Below are 22157 nucleotides of genomic sequence, written 5' to 3' on the forward strand. Positions count from 1 at the left end.
GTTGTAGAGATGTCTCACTAATAAAGGTGGATTTATCTTTTTCTAAAGTTTATTTAAGTAACCTTCACACCCAACCTGGGGCTCAAACTCATGACCCCAAAATCAAGAGTCGCACGTTCCTCTGACTGAGCCAGCCAGGCACCCCAAAGGTAGATTTATCTTTAAAAAAAAAAAAACTACGGTAATTTTAAAGTCGGTAAGCTTCTGACTTAGGCTCAGGTTATGATCTCACCATTCATGGGTTTGAGCCCCGTGTCGGCTCCACCCTGATAATGTGGAGCCTGGAGCCTGCTTGGGATTCTCTCTCTCCCTCTTTCTTACCCCTTTCCCCCTCAAAAAAATAAAATTATAGTAGGGGCGTCTAGGTGGCTCAGTTGGTTAAGCGATCAACTTCAGGTCATGATCTCGCGGTTCGTGAGTTTGAGCCCCGCTTCAGGCTCTCTGCCATCAGGACAGAGTCCGCTTTGGATCTTCTGTTCCCCTTTCTCTCTACCCCTCCCCCTGAGTCTGTCTCTCAAAACCCAGTAAATATTAAAATTATGGTAGAAACTTCAGATTTATACCATCATTTCGTACTTTCTAAACAAGTCATTTCCCCCATTATCCTTTAAATACTTAATTTTATCCTTGATGATATTGGAATTATTGAGTGATAACTTTTTTATTTTTTATTTTTTGAGGGGGGGGAGGGGCACAGGGAGAGGGAGAGAGAGAATCTAAAGCAGGCTCCAGACTTCAAAATGGATGAAAGACCTAAATGTAAGACAGGAAGCCATCAAAATCCTCCAGGAGAAAGCAAGCAAAAACCTCTTTGACCTTGGCCACAGTAACTTCTTACTCAACAAGTTTCCAGAGGCAAGGGAAACAAAAGCAAAAGTGAACTACTGGGACCTCATCAAAATAAAAAGCTTCTGCACAGGAAGGAAACAATCAGCAAAACTAAAAGGCAAACGATGGAATGGGAGAAGATATTTGCAAATGACATATCAGATAAAGGGTTAGTATCCAAAATCGATAGAGAACTTATCCAACTCAACACCCAAAAAACAAATAATCCAGTGAAGAAAGGGGCAAAAGACATGAATAGACACTTCTCCAAGGAAGACATCCAGATGGCCAACTGACACATGAAAAAATGCTCCACATCACTCATCATCAGGGAAATACAAATCAAAACCACAATGAGATACCACTGCACACCTGTCACAATGGCTAACATTAACAACTCAGGCAACGACAGATGTTGGCAAGGATGCGGAGAAAGAGGATCTCTTTTGCATTGTTGGTGGGAATGCAAACTGGTACAGCCACTCTGGAAAACAGTATGGAGGTTCCTCAAAAAATTAAACATAGAACTACCCTATAACCCAGCAATTGCACTACTAGGTATTTATCCAAGGGATACAGGTATGCTGTTTTGAAACCCCAATGTTTATAGCAACACTATCAACAATAGTCAAAGTATGGAAAGAGCCCAAATATCCATCAATGGATGAATGGATACAGAAGATGTGGTGTATACACACACACACACACACACACACACACACACACACACACACACAATGGAGTATTACTTGGCAATGAAAAAGAATGAAAGCGTGCCATTTGCAACTACATGGATGGAACTGGAGTAAAATTAGAGAAAGACAAGTATCATATGACTCCACTCATATGAGGACTTTAAGATACAAAACAGAGGAACGTAAGGGAAGGGAAGCAAAAATAATATAAAAACAGGGAGGAAGACAAAACATAAGAGACTCATAAATATGCAGAACAAACAGGGTTACTGGAGGAGGTATGGGAGGGGGGATGGGCTAAATGGGTAAGGGGCATTAAGGAATCCACTCCTGAAATCATTGTTGCACTATATGCTAACTAACTTGAATGTAAATTGAAAAAAAAAAAAAAAAGGCTCCACGCCCAGTGCAGAACCCAGCATGGAGCCCGATGTAGGGCTCAATCTCACCACCATGAGATCATCACCTGAGCTGAAATCAAGAGTTGGACACTTAACCGGTTGAATCACCCAGGAGCCCCTTGAGTGATTTTAAAAAATGTTTTTAAATGTTTATTTATTATTGAGAAACAGAAAGAGACAGAGCGTGAGCAGGGGAGGGGCAGAGAGAGAGAGGGAGACACAGAATCTGAAGCAGGCTCCAGGCTCTGAGCTGTCAGCACAGAGCCCGACGCGGGGCTTGAACCCACAGACCGCGAGATCATGACCTGAGCCAAAGTTGGACGCTTAATCGACTGAGCTACCCAGGCGCCCCATCCCCTTCAGTGATTTTTAGTTAAACTTTGGGGGACTCTTTTGTGGAGAGGTTGGCAAACATTTCTGAATTTCTTTGTATGCCAAAAAAAAAAAGCTAAACTTACAAACATAAAGCTCTTCATGACACCACTCAGATCCTGCATCGAATTCATCAATACAAGTCAGCCAGCACTAAAAGGAACACAGTATTCTTTTTTTTTTAATGTTTATTTGGGGGGGGGGGTAGGGCCAGAGAGAGAGGGAGACACAATGTGAAGCAGGCTCCAGGCTCTTTGCTGACAGCGCAGACACAGCCTGATGCGGGGCTCAAACTCACAAACCGTGAGATCACGACCTGAGCCTAAGTCAGAAGCTTAACCGACTGAGCCACCCAGGTGCCCCAGGAACACAATATTCTTAAAAAATTAAGGAGAAATTAGTGGTACCTCATCACTAGACTCTGTGATTTTGGTAACCTTCCTAATACAGGTGTGCCCTGTTTTAAGAAGGCCCAATTAGGGTGCCTGTGTGGCTCAGTTGGTTAAGTGTCTAACTCTTGATTTAGGTTCAGGTCATGATCTCATGGTTCATGGGATTGAGCCCTGTGTTGGGCTCAATGCTGACAGCATGGAGTCTTCTTGGGATTCTACCTACCTCCTCTTGGGATTCTCTCTACCTCCTCTCTCTCAAAATAAATAAACTTCCCTCAAAATAAATTAACTTGAAAAAAAAGCCCAAAAGAAGGGTGCCTGTGTGGTTCAGTTGGTTAAGTGTCCAACTCTTGATTTTGGCTCGAGTCATGATCTCACAGTTTGTGAGTTTGAACCCCATGTTGGGCTCTGCACTGACAGTGTAGAGCCTGCTTGGGGTTCTCTCCTCCCCTCTCTCTGTCCCTCCCCTGCTGTCTCTCTCTCTCAAAATAAATAAACATTTTTAAAAAGCCCAAAAGATGAGTTTAAATGCATTACAGCAAAATCTGGGCACTATAAATCAGATTGGATACATAAGCAACCTTTTAGCTACATGAAAAGAAAAAGGGCAAGGGGTCTAATCTGTATTTTCCTCCAAACTGAGTGTTTTCATTTTGGGAGGAAGATCTAGTGATTAAATTCACACAAGGAGATGGCCTAGGGCCTGCTAAAAGTCAGGTTGCAGTTTCCACTGCATTCAAGATACTCAGCAAGATAAATAACTTTTAGAAGAAACTTCAAATTTTCTCTCATTCACATCTCACCCAGTGGGTCTAACATTTCTGGAATTGGTTAGACCTGTGTTGTTCAATATGGTAGCCACTAGCCATATGTAAAATATATTCACAACCATGATCAATTTTCATTAGACTTTCACTCTTCCCAATTCTGTCCTCAATAACAGAGCGAGGTCAGGGTTACAGTTTTTGCCTATTGAGTGCACAGTGATCAAAACTGTAACTGTGACCTCAGTAATACTATTTTCTATGTTACTGATTCAGATTTTATCTACAAGACTGGGTACAAATAAGTTCAAAGACACAGCATATTATTTATTTTTCCTCTTTTTAAAAAAAGTTTATTTTTGAGAGAGAGAGAGAGAGAAAGAGGCAGAGAGATGGAGACACAGAATCTGAAGCATGCTCCAGGCTCTGAGCTGTCAGCACAGAGCCTGACGTGGGGCTTGAACCCACAAACCATGAGATCATGGCCTGATGCAGAGTCAGATGTTTAATTGTGCCACCCAGGTGCCCTGAGGCAGCATATTATTTAAGACAAATAGGGGCGCCTGGGTGGCGCAGTCGGTTAAGCGTCCGACTTCAGCCAGGTCACGATCTCGCGGTCCGTGAGTTCGAGCCCCGCGTCAGGCTCTGGGCTGATGGCTCGGAGCCTGGAGCCTGTTTCCGATTCTGTGTCTCCCTCTCTCTCTGCCCCTCCCCCGTTCATGCTCTGTCTCTCTCTGTCCCAAAAATAAAAATAAACGTTGAAAAAAAAATATTTAAAAAAAAAAAGACAAATAATATTTTATAAAGGAAAACTTGTGTATAAAAATACAACCAAAAGCATCAATTTGGTTTATTTCAAACATTTTTTAAATTTTTCATTAAAGTTTTTTTAATGTTTAATTTTGAGAGAGACAGAGAGACAGAGCACGAGCTTGGGACAGCAGAGAGACAGGGAGACAGAGAATCCGAAGTAGGCCCCAGGCTCTGAGCTCTCAGCACAGAGCCCGATGTGGGGTTCAAACTCATGAACCGAGATCATGACCTGAACCGAAGTCAGATACTTAACCGACTGAGCCAACAGGTGCCCCTAAAAAAAATTTTAAGTAATCTCAACACCCCATGTGGGGCTCAAACTCACAATTCCAAGATCAAGTTGGCATGCTGTACCAACTGAGCAAGCCAGGCACCCCTGAAGAGCATCCATTTGGTTTAAAAAGCAATTGTTACCTGAGGCGCCTGGGTGGCTCAGTTGGTTAAGTGTCTCACTTCAGTTCAGGTCATGATCTTGCAGTTTGAGCCCCGTGTAAGGCTCTGTGCTGACGGCTCAGAGCCTGGGGTCTGCTTCAGAATCTAGGTCTCCCTCTCCCTCCCCTGCTCACACTGTCGCTCTCTCTCAAAAATAAAATAAACATTAAAAAAAATAAAAGCAATTATTATCTTAGCACCCACTAGGAAATCAAACAATGGGATGCATTCTCTGATATATTTATTACAATTACACCTTAATATACTAATATAATTGAAGCTGATAAATGCATAATTAAAAAAATATATTGTTGGGGCACAGTTGACACTTGTAAAATTTTTTTTAACGTTTTTATTTATTTTTGAGACAGAGACAGAGCATGAACAGGGGAGGGTCAGCAAGAGGGAGACACAGAATCTGAAACAGGCTCCAGGCTCTGAGCTGTCAGCACAGAGCCCAACGCGGGGCTTGAACTCACAGACCGCGACATCATGACCTGAGCCCAAGTCGGCCGCTTAACCGACTGAGCCACCCAGGTGCCCCACGGTTGACACTTCTAAACTGGGTGTCACACTCAGGGTGATATTGTTTATCATTGTACTTACACCAAACATGACTTGATCTGTATTAATTGCATCTGAGACCACATATTAGGGTGCTTGATAAAGAGATTTTTATTATTTTTAAAAATTAACAATTCTTCATTTTAACCAAAAACCCCAATAAGGAAGATCAGATCAATTTTTTTTTTTTTTTTAAAAAATTTTTTTTTTTCAACGTTTATTTATTTTTGGGACAGAGAGAGACAGAGCATGAACGGGGGAGGGGCAGAGAGAGAGGGAGACACAGAATCGGAAACAGGCTCCAGGCTCTGAGCCATCAGCCCAGAGCCCGACGCGGGGCTCGAACTCACGGACCGCGAGATCGTGACCTGGCTGAAGTCGGATGCTTAACCGACTGCGCCACCCAGGCGCCCCCAGATCAATTTTTAAAAAGTGCTTTACACACCATTCTGATGATCAATAATAATTTGAAGCCCGAGGCCCTCGAGGAAATTCTTTCTGGTTTGCAAAAGCTGTGGGAGACCATTAACATCATGAGGCCAGTTATGGCAAATATTGATCTCTAAAATGTCATGGTCTCACACCCTATGGGGGGCGGGGGCTTATGGATCTGACTTAATATAGCATGTGCAGGCCTGATTATAGGACAAATCAGTTCCAAGTACTTCACACATTTATAAGCACAAGAACTATTGTATCCACCAGTGGATAAAGCTTCTGTGTAGCCACTGAAATTAGGCAAATGGTATGGTAATCCAAGGTGACTGGTGAGGTTAAGGCCTCCACACCCAAAACCATTGGATAGGATGCAACTATGAACATGGGAAAAATCTCAGAATTTTAACAGGTAAAGAAAAACCAGGGCAGACTCCACTGCCAGATTACCAAAACAAGTTCTTCAAAGACTTCCAAAGAACTCATCCGCCCAGCAGCAGTAAACACTCAAGTATTTTTATCCAAACCACAGCCAAGAGCTTGATAAAGTGGGAAACAACACAGTTAAATGTTAAATGAAATTAGATTCTTCATAGTGACCACTCCTATTTCAGTATCTGCACAGAGAAGTAGAAGAGAGTTACACTGAGCTTGTGTATGCTGAAGAGTGCCACTAAATTAGCTCCTGGTGAAATTATTAACCTTTATAGATCATTTTCACTTTTTCTCCCAGGGACGCAATTCCACTTTCCCTGTAACATTAGTTGGGAACATTTATTTCCTTTGTGGCTTGGTTGTGTATTTTGAGAAAGCAATCCATGGGCCCTTGCAAAAGTTCAGAACATATATCAGCATTACAAGTAATGGAAAACACATAGCTGAAAGTTTTAATCACAAATTCACAACTAGAGATTTCATTCACGTATCTTAGAAAGCTAAAAAGACATGTTAAATTTTTTAACGGATCAGCAAAAATATGTGCCACAGATTCATAATTTAGAATTTATCACATAAATATAATATTTATAAATATCTTTTATTTGCAAAATTATTCTTAAAACATTTCTTTCCAAAATGTTTGACGTTTTCACATGTGTTTTAAGGGGAAAAAACCACCCTATTTAAAATGTACCACTAAACTTTAATGTGCCATTAAACCAGTGCCACCAAAGTAAAAAAAGGAAAAGAAACATACTGCTGTGTTGGACATGCAGTTGTTACTGCAAATAGTGACAATACCTGTCCTATATGGTGATTGTACACATGCTCTTCTTTCACTTCTCAGTCATTGTCAGAACCATTTGGAGGTAAGAAGACCAATGCATCATTGAAAATATGCCCAAACGCCCTAAGACGGTATACTCCATACATCATCACATGCATCTGATTAGGAGTCAGTCCATTAAAAGTAACAGCCATATCCGAACAGCATCCTTCTACCACCAGGTTGGGGTGATTAGTCATTGCCTCTTTAATAAAAAGCCCAATGGATTTGGTATTAAATACATCTTTTCCTTCAGAATCTTCTGCATTTTCTGCAAACACTCCAGCATATTTCAGGCAGACTGCTAGCTGCTTATCTTCAGATATCTTCCAAATCATCCCTCCCTGTTCAGGACACTTTTCAGGGATACTGAGAAGGCTGTTAAGCCTTTTCATGGATTCTATACTTAAGACAATGCCTCCTTCCACACTCACATATTCAAGGTCTCCAGATTTTATAGTGTGGCCTAGATAGAAAGGTTGTGATGGATCCTTTTTTAACAAAAAATACTTTAAGTTTTCAATAATAGCAAATGTAGAGGGGCGTGCAAGGAAGAACCAGTTGTATTGGTCTCTGTATTTATCAAAGGCATATTTGTAAGCTTTTCTCATCATCAACCACATGTCATTTGTTTCCATGTTAATAGACTCAAACACTTTAACATTTTCAGAACTGAAGAATTCTGCTTTGTCACAGTGTTTGGTCCAAGTCTCCTTCACTGCAGCCCAAAGACTCACATCTTTGGGTTTTACAAGAATGATACAGTATACTCGAAAGCTCTTACTGAGCTCCATGCGTTCATCCTCTGAAATCTTCGAGATATCTTCTTTATTAGGAGCTTGTAGGTGATGATGCTCATGGTGCATTCTGTTTCCATGACCAATCCTAATGTGTCCTAGCATAGTGATCAAGGCACAGAAAATGCTTCCGAGCATCACACCCTTCAAAAATGAACTGCTTTCAGAAAGCATTTTTCCTAAAGAGAAGAAAAAAGATCCTTAGGATACTTAATAGAAAAGGATTAGTCTAGTGATTTGATTTGGTATGCCTTATAGACTTACATTTTGCTCTTAACATTAAAAAAAGTTCCCAAGTTTGAAATCAAGTTAGTTGCATAGAATACCAAGTCTAAGAATCTTTAGCTTCCAATGGTATCTGATTACTGTTCTGTATAAACTGGAACTTTGCAACAACACCTCTATGCACTAGAATTTTCTGGGAGGCCATTTTTGCACTTCTTCTATGGGGATTTAATTAACTAAGTACTAAATCAAAACATTAACTCTAAAAATCAATGTTGTAGAGGTTGTCAGTCCGTCATTCTCTTTAAAGGAATTTCACTTCACAAGCTTGCTTATATTATTTAAATATTTCTGTAGATATGAATGGACTTTATATCAAAACCTTAAATTGAACAGATAGAACCACCTATAATTAGCAAATCACCAATGACATCTGTGCTAGCATTTCTGTTCTTAACCTAGTGCTTTATTTAACTGATGGCTGCTGTCCTTAGGTGTTCTGAGTACATCTAAATCAAATTTCTTGAGATTGAAACCATACATGTTAATATTTACTCTTTTGCTCCTAAGACTAAATGGTTTCTGATACAGTAACCCAACTAACTGATGTAATAAAAGCCCATAATGAAAATAGTTAAATTATTTAGATGAGAACTGACTCAATATAGGCATATCTGGGGAACCATTAACCAACATCTTTATTGCCTCCAAAGGCATTTTATTCTCTGGGGAAGTAGAAAGAGAAAAGTCTACACTTTTATTTCAATCAGAAATTAAAAGAAAAGCCAACATTAAATACAACTGTTGAGATTTCCCAATCTTCTATCTTCACAAGAAATGTTCTACTGAGCTACTTAGATTTTTCTCTTTGTCTCTTAAAGCTGAAAGAAGCCTTAGAAGTCACCTAATACCATTTCTCTCACTTTACAGACAGGGAAAGAGAGGGTCTACAGAGGTTAAGTAACTGACCCAAAGTCACACAGTCAGTGGTAGAACTAAACCAGCAATCAGATCTCTTGAGATCAGTGTAATGCTTTTTCTATTACAGAATAGTGATCTGAACAGTGCTTCTATTCATACTGTTGAAAATTTAATAGATGGGTTACTGGATAACCTCGTTTTCCTACAAATGAAAAAAATATGGGGTTTGTTAACCGTAATTGACATTTTGCACCCACGATCAACATCCTGCCAGAAGGAAACCACCCCTTTGGTTTTCTTCTAGAGGAAATGGACTTTGACTTCTACTAGGACAAGGTGTGGAATAGTTTGACAGATGTAATTCCTGAGTGGGGGAGGAAGGGTGAGCAAAGAGGCTGGACGGTTTTCCTATGTCACTCACAGAACTTGGTCAATACACAGCTCTACGAAGAAAGAGAACTGACAGAAAATAAGCTCTGCTTAGTATCAGAATTCTCAGATGCACTCTAAAAGTAATTTATATAGGCTTTTGACACTTCATATTATACAATTTTCATTATTTCTAGCCAATATATGATAATCCACACGTGTCTCTTAGTTTGATAATAGCATATCTAGATCAGAATTCTTCCTGATGGGGATACTACTCATGGATCATCTGCATAAATTATTCTAAGGAGATTTTTTTTTTTCCATCAGGGGAGGCAAAAAAATGTAACACTGAAGATGTACATGATAGGATATTTGTTGCAGAGGAGAGGGAAACTTAAAACTGCACACAGGCATAAATGAAGCAGAAACTCCCAGAGTGGTTTCTGAGATGGCATCTTTTTAGAAGGTGAAAGTGGCTGGATGGATTATGGAAAAGGGAGAAGAACGAAATAGAGAAAAACGAGAGGGAGGACGTGGTCACCTCAAAACCCCACTGAGGGGCCAAGGCAGCACCTCCAGGAAGGCAGTTCTCGGTCTCCCCGACTAACTACTGCACCCCCGGCACCTGCCCTGGGATCCGGCGTGGAGCATGCTGGGAGTGGGCCAGGGCCCAGGCCTTCCCCCAGGAGAGGGGCGGGGTCGATCCGCTCCGGGGTCCGCGCAGGGTGCGGGCCGACGCCCCAGCACTCACCCGCGTCTACAACGGCTCAGGGGCGGGAAAGCGCAGCCGCGCACGGCTTTCCTCTCACGTTCGCGCGCCACACGCTTACGCTCCTGGTCGGGCTGCTCTAGCTGCAGGCGGTGTTCTCTCGTTGGTTTCGCTAAAGGTGGGGAGGGCCAGGAAGTGAACGCCGCTACGGCGCGGGTAGCGGGGCGGGGCGGGGCGGGGCGGGGCAAAGGAACCCACGGCCAGGCGGAGCGGCCGGCCCGTGCTGACGTCGGAAGGGCCGGCACGCACGCGGCGCTCCTTTATTCCCCGCCTCCCGCGGAGTTCACAGAAGCGCGTCTAGCTGGCGTGACCCGCACGCTTGCCTGTATCCAATGGGACGCCCGGAGGCGTGCGTGCGTAAGAGCCGCTGACACCTCCCACCTCTTCACCTTCTTGGCGTGGAAACCGCGAGAGTGAGGTAGAGCTTTGCTGCTGGCAGCGCTTGTGTCAGGTTTCTCGGTGGTTTCTCTCACGTGCTCCTGCATCGTTGCACCTTCATATCGAGGAGAGGGTGCGCTAGCCCGTATTCCTGGGCTGGGACCAAAGTGCAAGCCACTGAAATATTCCTCAAATTATGAGGGCAAGGATTTTCTGTGGTTATTGGAATGGCATCTGAAGCCCCACTGACTGGAATCCAATCCTGCCTTCACCGCGTCCTTTGGTATGCTGGGAAAGTTACTTCACCTCGCTATGCCTCAGTTCCCTCCTTTGTAAAGTACAGAAAATATCACAGTAGTGCTAGGAGATTAAATGAGCGCATATGACTCCATTAGCAAAAGACCAAGCACAGAATAAGCATTCATTAAATGTTGGCTATTACTATTATTCATCCCTGTATCACTGGCACCTAGCTTAGTGCCAGCGCACAGTAGACAATACATGTTTGTGGAATTAATGAATGTTAGAACTACAAATGAGGAGACTAGGACCAGAAAGGAAAAGAACTTCCTAAAGGCCACACAGTAATTAATGTTGGAAGTGAGACTAGAATCCAGGTGTCCTAATTACAAGTGCAGAACTCTGTTAAACATGATCTTTTAAAATTCTTTTTTTTTTTTTTTTGTGGTAGCGAGGGTTTTTCCTAAAAAACACAATTTACCCCAAATATTTAAAATGACTAGGTTCCATCCAGATAACATTGAGTGGTGACTGTCTTGGGTCTGAGTTCCTAAAGATAAATGTTTTGAGTATTGACAGTGACCCAGTTTAAATAGACTGAAGGTTTCCTGAAGCACCGAAACAACAAATAGATATTAGGCAACTACTATCCTAGCAGCACTAACCTAAATTCTGGAGATACAGTGGTGAACAAAATTGGCCCCCTGCCTTCATGGAGCTCTTAGTTTAGCAGGGAAGAAAGACATTGAACAATTCATTACAAATAATTATAGTGGTGGTATGTTCTGTGAAGGAATACAAAAACAAGTTTTAGAACTGGAAAGGAACTTAAGTATCTCCACTGTGTTTTGTTAAATGCTATATATTGTCATTGTCACATATATATAAACATATATGTATATATGGACATACATAGTTCAGTGAAACAAGTTGCAGAATAATGTGTATAGTATGATTATACTTTGGTCTAAACAAAATTTTATATATGTTTGCATGTTTGATCTGTATGAGCAGGGAGAGTTGTGAAAGACTGGGCAGGCTGTTAAGATTACATCAGGAGGTTGAGGTGGAGGTGATTAGCTTTGTCTTTATACATCCTTGTAATGCATTGTTTCACTAGTTATAATAAGCATTTGTTACTTTTGAATTTGAAGAACAGCAAATAAAGGGATCTTCAAAATGAGAGGGACAAAGAGTAAAAGGAAAAGTTACCAAAAAAAGTACTTTTTTAAGGACAGATTGACATGGCATTTAGAATTCAGAGACTGACAAAGTGACAGTTTAAAATGCCACTTCTGGGGTGCCTGGGTGGCTTAGTCTGAAGCATCTGATTTTGGCTCAGGTCATGATCCCAGGGATCATGGGATTGAGCCCTGTGCTGTTAGCATGGAGCCTACTTGGGATCCTCTCTCGCTGTCTCTGCCCCCTCTCTCAAAATTAATAAATAAACATTTAAAAAAATGCCACTTCTTTCTAGTACAGGAAGGTATGCCAAACTGGAACTACTGATAACAGGATGCTCTGAAGCAGAATAAACCATGGGATATGTAACATCAAAGGCACTGTTATTGAGAGGTTGTCCAAGAACCCAGTTCTCTACTTAAAGCAGAGCTGAAATACACTTAATCATTGGAAGTGAAGTTAGTAAGATGATTGACTTGTAGTTAGGTGATTGCATTTTTAAAACACCATTCCACAATGTAGCCCTAATTTAAAAATACATGCAAATAGTATCTATTAAAATTAAGAATATTTATACCCTTGGCTCAGCCAACCCACTTATAATCTCTCTCCCAGAAATTAAAGGCCCAGTATGTAAGGCTAAATGTATTGTCTTATAACAGCAAAAGTGGGAAACATCCATCAATAAGAGAATGGTTGAATTAATTATAGGGCATCCATACAGTGGAATATTTAGCATAAGATAAACAGTTTATTTCACTTACCTACATTAAACACTTCACTAAAAACATTAACCTGCACCTTATGCAGGTTGCTTTTGAGTTTGGTTGCCCTCATGTACCCAGCATGTAAGGCAAGATTGCATTTAAAGCTGATAATACTGCATTTTTTTCTTAAAGTTTTTTTTTACATTTATTTATTTTTGAGAAACAGAGTGAGACAAAGTGTGAGCGGGGGTGGGGCAGAGAGAGGACACACAGAATCTGAAGTAGGCTCCAGGCTCTGAGCAAGCGGTCAGCACAGAGCCTAATGCGGGGCTCAAACCCACAAACTGTGAGATCATGACCTGAGCCCAAGTCGGATGGATGCTCAACTGACTAAGCCACCTAAGGTGCCTGAATACTGTATTTTTGATAAAGACCTCCTGTCAAGTGCATGGATTATTCAGCATGAGAAGTCATAAATTTCTAGTATTTGGCGATTTACTTGCATGTGAGCACTAAAATTTTCTAAATCTGGGGGTGCCTGGGTGGCTCATTTGGTTAAGTGTCTGACTCTTGACTTCATCTCAGGTCATGGTCTCACGGTTCATGAGTTCGATGCCCCGCATCAGGCTCTGCGCTGACAGTGCGGAGCCTACTTGGGATTCTCTGTCTCCCTCTTTCACTGTCCCTCCCCTGCTCGCTCGGTCTCTCTCAAAAATAAATAAATAAAACTTTAAAAATAAATAAATAAACAAACAAACAAACAAACAAATAAATAAATAAATCAAAATCTGTCCAAAGGCCTTTAGGAAATTAATATGGCTTTCCACACCAGTTCACTGGAGTAGTAAATATTGAAGAAAACCTAAGGTAGATTGTTTTCTGCATAACATCTTTTTGGAGGGTTAAAAATGTTTCTGTGTTTACCAAAATTAAGTACCTGTAATGTATGTACCTCTTCTGCCCAGAGTTTCACAACTCTTCGTCCTCCGTAACCAAATTCCCTTGTCTGGGCAAATTCATTATTGTTTCCATTTGAGTATAGTTGGTCCCTAAACGAATCTAATTTGTGTTTTCAGGCATATTCATGCTTGTAATTTCATTTCCAAAATGTTTTTCCACTTGATGGCCATCTGAGAGTTTTCTTAAAAAAAAAACACAAATGATTCGCCTGCCAACAGATACATATTAAGTATTAACAGTATGTCAGTCACTGTGCTAACTATTGTTTCTTTTAAAAACTTTTATTAAGGGAAATTTCAAACACATTCAGAAATAGAAGAGTGTAATGAAACCACATGTAGTTTTTTTTTTAAATATTTTGTTTTTAAGTAATCTCTACGCCCAACATGGGGCTCAAACTCAGAAGCAAGAGTAGTGTGCTCCACCAACTGAGCCTGCCAGGTGCCCCTGAAATCAGTTGTACTTTTTTTTTTTTAATTTTAACGTTTATTTATGTTTGAGACAGAGAGAGACAGAGCATGAATGGGGGAGGGTCAGAGAGAGGGAGACACAGAATCCGAAACAGGCTCCAGGCTCCGAGCGGTCAGCACAGAGCCCGACGCGGGGCTCGAACTCATGGACCGTGAGATCATGACCTGAGCCGAAGTCGGACGCCTAACCGACCGAGCCACCCAGGTGCCCCCAGTTGTACTTTTTAAGGAAGCTTCAATGTCATGAGTTCAAAGCCAGTCTTGTTGAATCTATACCCCTTCTATTTCTCTCCTTTCCAGATTGTTATGAAGGACCTTCAGGACATCATATAATTTCACCCAAAAACATTTCAATGTGTGTCTGTAAGAGGTAAGAGCTTCTTTTAAAAAAACCCCACAATACAACTAGACAACTGAAAAATTAATTCCTTAATATAATCAAACATCTAGTGTTCAAATTAATATGTTTCTCTGTTTTTTGTGCTTCTTATAAATGGGTAGTTAGATCTAAAGTAGGATTGTCAGATTTAGCAAATAAAAATACAGGGCACCCAGTTAAGAGTGAATTTCAGATGAATAATGAATACTTTCTAGTAAAAGTATGTCCCAAATACAATGCGTGGGACATACCAAATATTGCATAGGACATGCTTACACTAAGAAAATTATTTGTCGTTTAAAATGTGATTTTAACTGGGCTTCCTGAATTTTATCTGGCAACCATAACCCTAATCTAAAAGCTTTGTTTGATTAAGGTTCAGTTTGGGGTGGGGTGGGGGACAAAATTAACTTCAGGAGCCACGTAATGTCTGGTTTTCTCTGTGATGATAGCTGCATTGATGCCCAATGCCTAGATCTGCAATTCATTAGGGTCATAATATGGCGATCTTCTAATTTTCCAAGGCATATTTTTTCCACTGATTTTTATTTTTTACCTTTTTTTAAAAGTAAGCTCCTAATCCCAACTTGGGGCTTGAACTCACGACCCGGAGATCAAGAGTTGCAAGTTCCACCAACTGAGCCAGGCAGGTGCCCTTCAAGGCATATTTTTAAGAGGAACTTTGGTGTGGTGATTAAGAGGTCAGTCCTGAATCATGCATAGGAGAAAGACTTGGCTTGAGCTTTGGGTCAGCTGCTTTCTGGCTGTGTGACCTAGGGCAAGTTAGTTTGCTCCTCTCAGCCTTAGCTTCCTCATCTGTAAACCAAGGCACATTGTAGTACCTATGTCATAAGAGTTTGTGATGATCAAATGAGTTAAGGTATGTGGAGGATTTAGAACAGGGCCCAGCACACAAAGTAGATGCTCATGAAAGCTAGCCCTTATGAGACTCTTGAAGAGTTATGTACTTTAAAATTCGGCATTTTTTTAATATTAGAAACTTTAAATCCTCCATTCAACAGTTAGGTCTTATTTTAACATTAATAAAAACAGTAAAGATTTATTAAGTGAATAGTGTCTCATATTTGTCCAATGCTTTGCAGTCAACAAAGGCCTTCTTCACATATATCCATTCTCATTTGATCCTCATAGCAGCCTTTTACTTGTTTATTTTTTAAACTTTTTTTTAAAATGTTTATTTTTGAGAGAGAGACAGAAACAGAGTGTGAGTGGGGGAGGGGCAGAAAGAGAGGGAGACACAGAATCTGAAACAGGCTCCAGGTTCAGAGCTGTCAGCACGTAGCCCGATGTAGGGCCTAAATCCATGGACCATGAGATCATTACCTGAGCCAAAGTCAGATGCTTAACTGACTGACTGAGCCACCCAGGCGCCCCTTCATAGCAGCCTTTTAATTGGAAGGACTGGTGTTATCCGTTTTTTACATCTGAAGAATTTTGGGTTTACGGATATGATTTGCTTAATGTGTAACACAGCTAGAAAGTCATACAATAGAGCAGGGACCGAGTCTTAGCCCAAGACTCTTTTGATGGAAAACATTGAGTAAAACTGTGTGGTCCTCCCTCTGTGCAGCGTTTTCATTTCTTGGCTCCAGTGACATCTGCTATCTTGTTTTCTTTTTCAACTTTTCATCTGTTTCTCAAACTGCTCCCTCCCATCCCCATCCCAGGGGTCTCTTTCTTTTCTTCCTGAATGTAGTTGTTCGTCAAGGTTCTATCCTTGGGCCATTTTTATTGCTGTATTCTCCCCTTATGATATCTACTCAGTAGTTTCATTTATTCAAATATCATTCACTCGGGGAAGATGATTTCTAAATCTGTATTCCTGGCCTTTACCTCTTCATTGAGTTTTGGACCCCAAATTTCGGTTGCCTGCTTGATATCTCCATATGGCTGTTTTAGACAGAATCTTGCATTCAGTTGATCTGTTTATCTGGTCCTGCTTTTAACCAATCAACTATAAATAAACAAGGAGGACATGAGGAAATTTGAATACTTACTGATGACATTAAGTATTTGATGGCATTAAAGGCTTAATGTTAATATTTTAGTTAAGATAATTGTATGTGGCTATGTGAAGAGTATCTTTTAGAAATAGATACTGAAGTGTTTATGGATGGTATCCTATTTATGGGATTTACTTTGAAATAATCCAGTTGGGGAAAGGGGAAAGGAGGACTAGGTAAGGCTCCTGATGAAACGAGATTGGCCATGAGTTGATAATCGTTGAGCTGGGTAATGGGTATAGGGCTTTAATCCCCTATTCTCTCAGTTTTTGTCTATGTTTGAAAATTTTAATTATAAAACATTTGAAAGATTAAATAGGTCCCAAACCAAATTGATCAACCTTGCCTGCATATCCATCTCCTGACAGTCATATTCCTATTAATGTCACCTATCTTCCCAGTCACTTATTATGAAAACCTAAAGCTCTCTTGGTTTCCTCCTCCCTGACCTCTGCATCCAACCAATTGGTAAGTTAGGCTGAAACTCCCTTCACAGTGAATCCTGTTTCTATCCTTTCTTTTCCATTCAAACTGCTACTATTCTACTAAGTCCTTCATTACTTCTTGACTGAATGGTGTCATAGCATTAATACATTTCTCATTTCCAGTCCCTCCTCACTTAGTATATGTAAAGCATCTAGCATAGTGCTTGGTGCTTAGTCCCTTCTCTCTTTTTCCTGACTTGTGAATTCACCTTCCTTGCTGCCTGCTTAACCCTATGATGACGTCTCTCTTCCCTGAGAAGACTGTCCCTCTCTCTCTTTCAGCATTGCCTTCTTCCCTATCCCACCTGGATCCTGCAACCTCACTGCTGCCTCCACTCCACCCCCAGCTGCCATGCTTTGTGGAGGAAGTGTGTGTCTCTGCATAAAGACTGATTTCTCACTTCCAAAATTAGATATAAGAGCAGGATTTTTCCTAGCTGTAGGTGAGGGGGCCTTTACATACAGACAAAACAGGCATACTAAGTGTGAGTAAAAGAGAAGCAGGTCTCAAAGCTGCCTCTTTCCCCCCCAGCTCAGTGGGGAAGAAAAGGGAGAATGTCTGGTTTAGATAGATCAGCTTCTAGAGCCAGGCAGGGGCAAGTAAATGCTGGCGGCAAAGAAGAGCTGGGTGGAGAATATTCCAGCAAGTGGGGGGCTTCTTGAGGAAACACATCTTGCCTAGTCTGGCGAAGGGAGGAAGAGCACGAACTGCCTCCACTGGGTCTCAGAGGTGTCACCTCAGCAGTATGGATTGGGTGAGGGTCACGTAACCCAGGCCCAACCGAGGAAAATGGCTGCAGAACTCTTGTTTTTGGCAGCCTGGCTGGGTGTCATTCTGTCTGTAATGGATAGCAGCCGGGCATCCAGGGCTGGGCTGATCAAGCACAAAGAACTTTTATCCTTTAAAAAGAAAATGCTATAAGTCAATCACATTCTTACATTTTAAGCATAACACTTGCAACTAAAACCAAAGTGCCATATTATAATCAAGATGCATCCGCTTATTTTATATTTAAGGCCCACAGGCTTCAACTAATTTAGGGGACCATCTGCTGAGGAAGAGAGAAAGTCTAATTACAAAGTGGCATTTGTTTGCAGGCTAAGGCCTCAGAAGGGTTTGTCCTGGGGACCTCAACAAATGTCCTGTGCCCGTGCCCAGTGCTCCCAACCCTACCACTTAGATAGAGCACAGCTTTGGAGTCCGATAAGATTCAATTCCTCCTCCAACATTCACAGCCTGGGTACCTTGAGCCACAGGACTTCTGAGGTTTGAGTTCCCTCATTGTCCTCATATGTAAAATGGGAATTCACATACCTGAAGTTGTTGGAAAGATGAAAGGAGATCAAGTGCCAGAGGCAGCCTAGAACTACCACTTCCTTTCCTGTGACCCATAACTTCATTCTCCATCTTATTCCCTCTGAGCCTTGCTCTTGCCTTCTTTGCTTCATACCCACTTCCACGTGCATAGACCCCAGGCATGCTTTTAAATGGATCTTTGAATAAAAGATAAAAAAAAAAGAATTTTGTTTGAATGCTGTCATTTGTTCACCTCCCCAGAAGGTAGAGGAGTGAAATGGAATTGCCTTGGGACACGGGTCAGAAGGCAGTTTTGCCTGTCATGTAGTGTGCTGAACAAATGTGTTCTCAGAGTCCTCCTGTCCTGTGGAAAGGATTAGATCAGTCAGCTGGGAGAGGTGCTGGTTGCAGCTCAGAGGTGGGGGTAGCCGGGGAAGCAGGTTGGTTAGAGATGAGGAATCTGGGAATGGGGATGCTTTTAGATCTTAACTAGACAACTGCTGCTGAGGTGACAGCTTTATTTCAAGTGAGAATATGAATTTGGCTGTATTCCTAGTGAGAACCTAATGCTCAAAATCTCCTCTAAATCAAGAAACAAAATTAAAGAGTGATGACTGAGATTGGCAGAATGTAATCGCTGCAGCTGAGTAACAGATACCTGCAACTTAATTGCATTGTTCTCTATCCTTTTGGGTATATTCAAAAATACCCAAAAGTAGAAGGTTTTTGTTTCTGTGACAAGTGTGGGACAATAGAGGTCACTCAAGAACTGGGAATTTTGACTGTCATGTCAGAAAAGCTAGTAGAAGATATTGGACCAAAAGAATTCCCTAGGGGAGATGTGATTTCTATAATGCTTATCTAGTGAACTGGATTTATTTGAAGGATTAAATAGCATGCAGATAAAATATTAGGTGGATAAAATATAAATTGACCTCATGAAACTTTTGGTAAGATATCCCAACCACTGTTTTTTAGGGAATTCAGTTGCTATAGGACTGTGACCCTCTTTCCTCTGAGTAGATACTGCCTTAGAAATAGGAAACAAAGGTAGAGATAAAGGTGGTTAGGGATATTATTTTGACATTTCAAAAGCATGATTTCTTAGGGATGGGGAGTGGCTAGTTTTTCAAAAAACAAATCTTTACAAAAGATCCAAAGGGAGGAATGCACAGTGAAATCTCCAAGTGGAAGATTATATGAAAGTGTTCTTGACAATAAAAAGCATAGCTGATGGGAATAAGCTATAAGGAAATCTCGTGGCCATGGCCCCGTTACTGAATGACCTAAAGACCTTTTATTATAGGTAACGTACACGTGTGTTTGACACTAGAGTAGTTACTGGGATTGATTGTGTTACTCAGGAGACCAGATCTTACCCCCTGCTAGGACTGGCATTTTGGAAGGTATAGGCGGAGACTCTAAGGGACACCCATAATCCATTCTGTTGGGGCTGGCACTGGGAGAGAGTGTAAAGCTAACATCGAATAGGGAAGAAAAATAGTTGGTCCTCAGAGACTTTCCTTCTTCTTCTAGGGAGAGGGTTGATCAGCCTGCTGACAGTGAAAAAATGAGTCAAATGACTCCTTGTCAAGAGGTTTACCTTTCTACGTGAAGGAAGGAAAATGAAAATAGCAAGTTCTTATGGTGGTGATGGTCGCAGAACAACACATTTCAGGGTGACAGCTGAAGAGGCAAGGTACGCTCCTGACAGGATCAGCTACATAATTTGCAGGACCCAGCGCAAAATGAAAATGTAGGACCCCTTATTCATGAATTATTCAGAATTTCAAAATAGTGACAATAGAGTATTAAACTAAACATGGGCTCTTGTAAGCATGGGGCTCTGTGTGACAGCATCGGTTGTATGCCCATCAAGCTGACCTTACTCCTGCTGCCCGGGAGCAGTGATAGCAAAAATTCAGAAGGCATTAATGGAAAACTATAAAGCAGAAAATCAAGATAATCTAAAATCCCACCACCTGGAAGTAACTGTTGTTTTCATTTTGATATATATCCCAGAGATTTTTCTCTATCTCTATATATCTATATAATATTTATGTGTCTATATATAGACATGTATTTATATGATTTTTATACTATGGAAATGGTATACATTCTTTTCTGCAGCCTTTAAAAAAATTGCTTTAAATGTTTATTTATTTTTGAGAGAGAGACAGAGCACAAGCAGGGGAGGGGCAGAGAGAGAGGGAGACCCAGAATCTGAAGCAGGCTGCAGGCTCTGAGCTGTCAGCACAGAGCCTGATGTGAGGCTCGAACCCAAAAACCACGAGATCATGACCTGAGTGGAAGTCAGATGCTTAACCAACTGAGCCACCCACGTGCCCCTGTAGCCTTTTTTAACACTTAACCATATTTTAGAGAGTTTTCCATGTAGTAAGTATAGCTCATTTCAATCCTATTGTATAGAGGTTCTATTTAACCAAACCCTATTGTTGGGTGTCTGAGGAGTGTTGAGTTCTTCATTATTACAAATGATGCACACTGAATATCAGTAAAGCTGAGTGAGGATGGAATAAATTAATCAGTGCAAAGCACTTCACAGAGTACTTAGTAAAGAGCAAGCTCCTTATAAATGTTTATGTTATTTTTATATTGTCAAATAGCCCTCTATATAAAGATGAACTAATTTACATTCCCAACCACAGGGTGAGATGGCTGGTTTCCCTAACTCCTTGCCAGTTTCAATTTTTGCCTTTTTGTATTTCTTTCTTGGTAAATGGCCCTTTCATGTTCTTTGATGGTTCTCTTCTTGGATTCCTCATTGCTTTAAAATTTTTAATTGATTTCTGTATTGGGCTATCAATCCTTTGTAATATGAATAACAAGTACTGTTTTCTCTAGTTTTTTTTTAATTTTTAAAAATGTTTTATTTTTGAGAGAAAGAGAGAGAGAGCGCGAGCAAGCAAGAGTGGGGGAGGGGCATGGAGAGAGCGGGAGACCCAGAACCCGAAGCAGGCTCCAGGCTCCGAACTGTCGCGCAGAGCCCGATGCAGGGCTCGAACTCAAGAACTGTGAGATCATGACCTGAGCCGAAGTTGGATGCTTAACCAACTAAGCCACCCAGACGCCCCTCCTAGTTTTTTTTAATGCTTGATTTTGTTTGCTTTAACCTTGCAGATGTTTTTCAGTTTAATATGGTGAAATCTGTCCCATCTTTTCCTTAGGATTTCTGTCTTTGCTGCCCTCCTTTAGAAAGTCTTTTGCCACAGAACAGGCTTAGAATTCAGTGGTGGTGAAGCCTTTCCTGCCTTATATTAACTCCATCAGGTTTCCTCTGAGGCATCATTCTTCCTGGGCATGGTTTTTCAAATTGTATCAATGGAGTTCACAATACTAGACTACTTTAAATGTGTATGGGGGGCGGTGCCTGGGTGGTTCAGTTGGTTAAGCATCTGACTTCAGTTCAGGTCATGGGCTCAGGTCATGATCTTGTGGTTGGTGAGTTTGAGCCCTGATTTGGGCTCTCTGCTGTCAGCACAGAATCTGCTTCGGATGCTCTGTCTCCCTCTTTCTCTGCCCCTCCCCCGCTCATGCTCGCTCGCTCGCTCTCTCTCTCTCTCTCTCTCTCTCTCAAAAGTAAATAAACATTAAAAAAATGTATATGGGAGGGGAATACTTTTATTAACTTTAAATCTACTTGTGAAGACACAAGATATATATATTAAAAATGAGTATTGTCTATCTTCTTCCAACCCAGAAAACACTTTTGCTCTTTTTATATTTTCTGCCTTTGTTTGCTTTCTAGGGAGAGTTCTGTCTTTACTGGAGCTATTCTTTTGGGGATCCAACGAAAGATAAATTGAATTTCAGATATATTTATTTGGGGTTAGAAGGATATATTTATGTGGTTTGCTATCATTTTGGCATATAGTTAAGTTATTGGTGGCTGTACCAGTGTAGAAATGACTTATGGGAATACTCTTAAAGCAGTAAGTCTAAAGTTTATTTAAAATTAGTCATTACATGA

The 22157-nt window shown here is 41.0% G+C and overlaps 1 protein-coding gene and 1 long non-coding RNA gene across 3 annotated transcripts in view; one reads left to right on the plus strand and one right to left on the minus strand.

Moving 5' to 3' along the window:
• Window positions 1–6037: 6037 nt before the first annotated feature.
• Window positions 6038–10172, minus strand: C1GALT1C1 (C1GALT1 specific chaperone 1). 2 transcript variants are annotated; one of them, XM_030305642.1, is made up of 2 exons: window positions 10027–10172; window positions 6038–7936 (listed from the first exon to the last, which is right to left on the minus strand). In XM_030305642.1, exon 2 carries the CDS (start codon window positions 7929–7931, stop codon window positions 6978–6980), a length of 954 nt encoding a protein of 317 aa, XP_030161502.1. In that variant the 5' UTR covers window positions 7932–7936; window positions 10027–10172; the 3' UTR covers window positions 6038–6977. The 2 variants fall into 2 exon arrangements, with proteins under 2 accessions (XP_030161502.1, XP_030161503.1); XM_030305643.1 differs by lacking the exon at window positions 10027–10172 and adding an exon at window positions 9817–9988.
• A 286-nt stretch (window positions 10173–10458) lies between these two features.
• The window catches only part of LOC115507338, a 30229-nt gene continuing 18530 nt past the window's right edge, over window positions 10459–22157 (plus strand). Inside the window, exons 1-2 of the long non-coding RNA XR_003966612.1 lie at window positions 10459–10705; window positions 14282–14351. This is a non-coding gene — a long non-coding RNA (uncharacterized LOC115507338). The remainder of the gene's footprint in view (window positions 10706–14281; window positions 14352–22157) is intronic.

This window comes from Lynx canadensis, chromosome X (genome assembly GCF_007474595.2).
Source record: "Lynx canadensis isolate LIC74 chromosome X, mLynCan4.pri.v2, whole genome shotgun sequence".
NCBI lineage: Eukaryota > Metazoa > Chordata > Mammalia > Carnivora > Felidae > Lynx > Lynx canadensis.

Excerpts from the sequence above, each read along its gene's own strand:
- C1GALT1C1 (XM_030305642.1), bottom strand. The coding sequence starts at position 7,931 with ATGCTTTCTGAAAGCAGTTCATTTTTGAAGGGTGTGATGCTCGGAAGC.